A 5,522-nucleotide genomic window follows, 5' to 3' on the forward strand; every position below is an offset into this window, starting at 1 on the left:
ACTCCCTCCCCTCCGTGCACCCCCCCTCAGGCTCCGCCCTGTCCCTGCGTCCGTCAGGAAGGACGCAGCCTGGGTCCCGTGCCAGGCCGCTGAGTGTGCCGCCCCTCCCAGCCAGGCCTGGAATGCGGCTGGACCGCGGGGGCGGCCGCTGACACCCGGCGCTCCAGCCAGGCCTAGCACACGGGCAGGTGGCCCCAGCTCATCCGGATCTGGGTTTCTTCTAGAAGGAAGGCACAGCTGCCTGCCCTGAGCTCCCTCTTTGCAGTCCAGCTACCAAGCCTAGTGGCTTTATTTCAGACATAGCTCCAAGTGTCCCTATCCTTTGCCCAGAGATTTAAGACCAGGAGTGAATTTTATTTTTAAAAATGGGCCGTTGTCCCCCTTTCCTCCCCCCATTTTCCTGGAGAGCCGACTCTCAGGGCTCCTTGGAGAGGATCTGTCCAGGGTCCAGGTTTTGTGTTTTTATTTCGGGACCATTCTGAAAGCAATCTCCCCTTCTCTCCTCAATAAATACAGGTAGACTCCAGGCGAGGACTTGCTTTCATTTTTAAAAAGTTGCCTTGACTTCCTGCTAGCAAGGAAAAGAAATAAAATTTAAGAAAAAAAAAAAAAAAGGCCAGGCACAGTGGCTCACGTCTGTAATCCCAGCACTTTGGGAGGCTGAGGCAGGCAGATCACGAGGTCAGAAGATGAAGACCATCCTGGCTAACACGGTGAAACCCTGTCTCTACAAAAAATATAAAAAATTAGTCGGTCCCAGCTAATTGGGAGGCCGAGGCAGGAGAATCGTTTGAACCCGGGAGGTGGAGGCTGCAGTGAGCTGAAGTCACGCCACTGCACTCCAGCCTGGGCGACAGAGTAAGAATCTGTCTTAAAAAAAAAAGAAAGAAAAGAAAAAAGTGGCCTGGTAGGAGGATCGCTTGAGCCCAGGAGTTTGAGGCTGTAGTGAGCCATGATCAGACCACTGTACTTCAACCTGGGTGACAGAGTGAGGCCCTATCTCAAAAAAAAAAAAAAAAAAAAAAAGTTCATAATTTAAAACCCACCTCAAGTGATAATCTTGGAGCCTTGGTTTTCTCACCTGTAAAATGGGGTGATAATACTACCGATCTTGTAGGGCTGTTATAGGATTAAATGAGTTAACACAGTGACGTGCTTAGAAACTGTGCCTCGTACACAGTCTACGCCCAATAAAATGTTTGATGTTTTTATCTCGCCTTCACATTTGCCCAGAGACAAAGCAGCACACGGATTTGAGATTTCCCAGGACTGGCTTTAATTTGAAAAATCTGATTGGGGTCTCTTCCCATATCAGAGAAGGAACAGCCCAAGCTATGACCCCAGGGCCAGGGAATTCAGTCCCCACCAGACCCTGTCATGCCATCACTAGGGGGTAATTCCAGGCTCCCCCTGCCAGCCCTGAGACAGGAGGACGGATGTGAAGTTGCCCAGGACTGGATTCTGTCTCTCCAAAGTGGCCCAAGCCCTGTTCTCTGTACTAGGGAAGCCAGCTGTGTCTTTTCGAGGACAGTTGGTCCAGCCAGCCGGCTCGGTTCCGATACCAGACAACCATCCCAGCACGAGGGCTCAGCGCCCTGGCCCCGGCGGCCGCTCCAGTGCCTGTGTGCCCACCAGCACATCCATGAGGTAGTCCAATTCGGCCTCGTCCAGCTCCGGAGCTTCCTCCTTGCCCGGCCCATCCTCAGGGCCTGGTTTGAGGCCCTCAGAGGCTGGTGCCCAAAGTTCATTGTCATACATAGAGGTGTCAATATCCTCAAACAGGCCCTCGAGCCCATCGTCCAGTAGACAGCCAGTGGCTGGGCCCAGCAGGTCCAAGGCACCCAAGCTGGGCGCTGCTCCCCCAATGCTACGGCCTGGTGGCCCTTCGTCTGCCAAGGGTTGGGGAGCCTGACTCAGGCCCTCAATGTGGCTGAGGTCCTCCAGGAGGCTGGCCATGGAGGCTGAAAGGGCAGCGTCTGAGCTTGCCAGTAAGTTGTCAGCCACACTGGGGGCTGCAGGTGGGCTGGGCACAGGTGGCAGGGCAGCCGCGGGTGCCATGGACGCCTGGATGCGCCGCAGAGTGTTCACGACCAGCACCAGGTGCCGCAGGTCCGGCTCACTCTGCTGCAGGCTGTGGTGGAGCTTGAGCACTGAGAGGTCAAAGAGGGAGCTAGAGGCCACGGCCTGGGGTGCCTGTGCCACCGCTGCGTGGCCAGGATCTAGCCACCAGGCGTCGACTGCCAGAGGTTCCTTCTCCTCCTCCTCCTCCCGTTTCCGCTTCAGACCCTTGCTCAGCATCTGCAGAGGGCAGGGAGTGATGGAGTTATAGTCAGTTATAGAAAACAAATGTTAAGTTCAAAGCCTGGATCTGACAGTTGCTGCAGGTAGGATCTTGGGCAAGTCACTTAACCTCTCTGTGCCTAGCTTTTCTTAGGGAACTTTAAAGATATAGACAATTTTTATTTAACTGTATATGTATATTTATAGATTTTTTTTTGAGATGGAGTCTCGCTCTGTTGCCCAGGCTGGAGTGTAATGCCGTGATCTCAGCTCATTGCAACCTCTGCCTCACGGGTTCAAATGATTCTCGTGCCTCAGCCTCCCCAAAAGCTAGGATTACAGGCGCACGCCACCACACCCGGCTAATTTTTGTATTTTTAGAAGAAGCACGGTTTCACCATGTTGGCCAGGCTGGTCTCGACCTCCTGGACCTCAAGTGATCCGCCCACCTCTGCCTCATAAAGTGCTGGGATTACATGCGTGAGCCACCGTGCCTGGCCTATAGACTTCTTAAATTTTAAATTTTATATTTAAGTATATTTATAGACTTTTTTTATCTGAAAAAATAAAGATGGGGTCTCACTATATTGCCCAGGCTGGTCTCAAACTCCTGGCCTGAAGCAATCCTCCCCCCTCAGTCAATAAGTACTTTTTCTTTTTCCCTTTTATTTTTTGTAGAGACAAGGTCTCACTATGTTGCCCAGGGTGGTCTCAAACTCCTTGCCTCAAGCCATCCTCCTGCCTCAGCCTCCCAAAGTACTGAGATTACAAGTGTGAGCTGCCTCACCCTGCCAATAAGTACACTTAATGATAACATTATTATTTCTTCAGTGAACCATGTGGAATGGCCAATATTCAACTTTTTCCCCTACAAAAGCAGCTGTTTCACATATTTTATTATAATAACATAATTATATCTAAATAAGTTATAATATTATAAATACTAAACTAGTTTCACGTAGTTTAATATTTATTGTCTACTATGACTATGTTTCAAACAGTAAATAAATAAGGAAACACAGGAAATATACAGAGAATTACAGGAAGACACTAAAAGTTCCTAGAGACCTTTTAGATGATCAGAGAAGGCTCCTGTAAGGAGGTGACATTTGAATGGAGCCCTCAGGTCAGAGAAGTCAGCCATGGGAGACCCTGGGAAAAGCATTCCGGGAGGAGGGAACAACAAAAAAAGGCAGAGAAAAGCCCAGAGGCTGGATGGGCTTGAACTGGAAAGAGACCAGCATGGGTGGCACACAGAGAGTGACATGGTAGGAGACCAGATTGGGGAGCAGCTAGGGGAACGGGCACAAGCCAGGTCACAGAAAGCCACATATGCAGAAGTAGGGAGTTTGGATTTTATCCTGAGTGTGGTGGGCAGTCATTAAAGGAATTTGAGCAGGGAGGGAATGGTGTTGTGAGCTGATTAGGTTTCCGGAAGATCCCCCCCCATGGCTGCTTCGAGGAAGACTGTGGGGGGCAAAAAGAGGGGGGATCTGAGACCCACTGGTAGGCCGTACTCGTTTGGGACGGACGATGGTGATGGCCTGGAGTAGGAGCTGGTAGTGGCATGGAAGGAAGTCGGTCGAGTCAGGACTTATTTGGGAGGCAGAATAGACAGGGCTTGTCGGGAAATCGTGATCGGCACCGGGGTCAGTCACTGAGATAAGTTTGAGGGTCCACTGTTCTTGGAGTGGCGGGGGTAGGGCTGGAGTTTTGGACCCCTGGCGCTACCTACTTTTTTGGGCCAGGAAGACTGTAGAGTCCAGTTTCGGGACCCTGCCTAGCAAGGTTTTAAGAGTGGCCCACCACACTACTCAAAACAGGGTCTTCGTCCCCTTCCCCGCAGTCCGGGGAGTCCGGAACCGCAGGAATTCCGCCCCCACCCCCGACTCCGCCCCCGGGTCCCGGCGCCCCCTAGCGGTGCCCAGGCCGGCTTTCCCCCGGGGATTCTGGCCCCTCTGACCCCAGGACCCCTTCTACTGCCCCGATTCCCGGCTGTGATTCCTGCCGGCCTCCCGGCGCCGTGCGAGCCGGGACCCCTGGCGGGCTGTTCTCTGCGCCCGGCCTCCGCTCGCTTCCGGCAGTGGAGGCGGCTCCTCCCGAAGCGGCGGCGGCGGGGGCGGGTGAGTCACGCAGCCGGAGCCAAGAAGCCGGCGCCTCCGCCCCCTTCTCGGACTGCGGCGTGATTCACCCGGCCCGGCCGGGGCAGACAGCACGTAGAGTTCCGTGCGTCTCGATCCCGGGCAGCCCCGGCGGGCACCTGTCGGACCCAGGGATCGAACTCAGTGAAGGACCCGGCCGCTGGTAGCCCTTCTGTTCCCAGGCCCCTTCATTTACATACCTTGCTCACTAGCGGCCAATCAGAACGAAGAGGTAGCCACCCACAACCAATCAGGAAACGGCAGCGGCAGCATCGCTTGCTAGCTCTCCTCCGGAAACCGGCGCCTGGGTCGCGAGACGCAGTTCTGACTCCGGCTCACGACTCCAGACTCCTAACTACCCTTAGCGACCGCCCACTCTCGTGGCTGCCCCGCCCTCCGCCCCAGGGATTGGCCCTGCATGGTGATGGGCGGAGCCTGTAGGGGGGCGGATTCTGAAGGAGGGGTTTCAGGGCGCATGCCCGGGCGGCTGCGCGAGTGAGGGGTGGAAAGAGGTGGCTTTTTACTCCGGGGAGCGGTGGCGAGTGGGGGCTTTTGCCTCTCAAAATACGAGCCCCTCACAACTACCCATGCACCTGCCAAACCCGGCAATTAAGCTTCTTACACATCCAGCCCCGACAGGGGTCTACACTACAAATAATGCCCGGGTTCAAATTCCGACTCCAGATTCCCCACTCACTGGATGCGTGACCTTGGAAAAATGATCAACCTCTTCAAGCTACACAAAGTTAAATGGGGATCGTCTTGCCTACCTCTTGACGGGATACTTTAAATAGGATCATATCTATAAGAACACAATACCACACTCAAGCAATGCTGGACAGTTGGACTTAATTGTGGTTAAAGGCGGGAGTGAGGTGGAAGTGCGATACCAACGGAATCACATCCCGGGCTCCATTCCCTAAGCAGCTGTGTGACCTGGGGCAAGTGTTTTAATCCCTTCTGGTCTGTTTCTCCTTTAAAATGAGAGAAAATAGCGCCTAGTTTACAGGATTGTTTTTAAGGATTAAATTAATTCATGAAAAATCTTCAGAGTGGGGTGCAACGTGTTTTGTGTTTTTTTTTTCATTTTATTTATTTATT

At 53.2% G+C, this 5,522-nt stretch overlaps 1 protein-coding gene across 1 annotated transcript; it reads right to left on the reverse strand.

Annotated features, from left to right (window-relative positions):
• Positions 1–1,252: 1,252 nt before the first annotated feature.
• On the reverse strand, positions 1,253–4,782 carry SERTAD1 (SERTA domain containing 1). The gene is made up of 2 exons (XM_004060750.4): positions 4,622–4,782; positions 1,253–2,298 (listed from the first exon to the last, which is right to left on the reverse strand). The coding sequence occupies exon 2, from the start codon at positions 2,296–2,298 to the stop codon at positions 1,588–1,590; it is 711 nt and encodes a 236-aa protein (XP_004060798.1). The 5' UTR covers positions 4,622–4,782; the 3' UTR covers positions 1,253–1,587.
• Between the last annotated feature and the right edge of the window lie 740 nt (positions 4,783–5,522).

Source organism: Gorilla gorilla, chromosome 20, assembly GCF_029281585.2.
Source record: "Gorilla gorilla gorilla isolate KB3781 chromosome 20, NHGRI_mGorGor1-v2.1_pri, whole genome shotgun sequence".
Classification (NCBI taxonomy): Eukaryota; Metazoa; Chordata; class Mammalia; order Primates; family Hominidae; genus Gorilla; species Gorilla gorilla.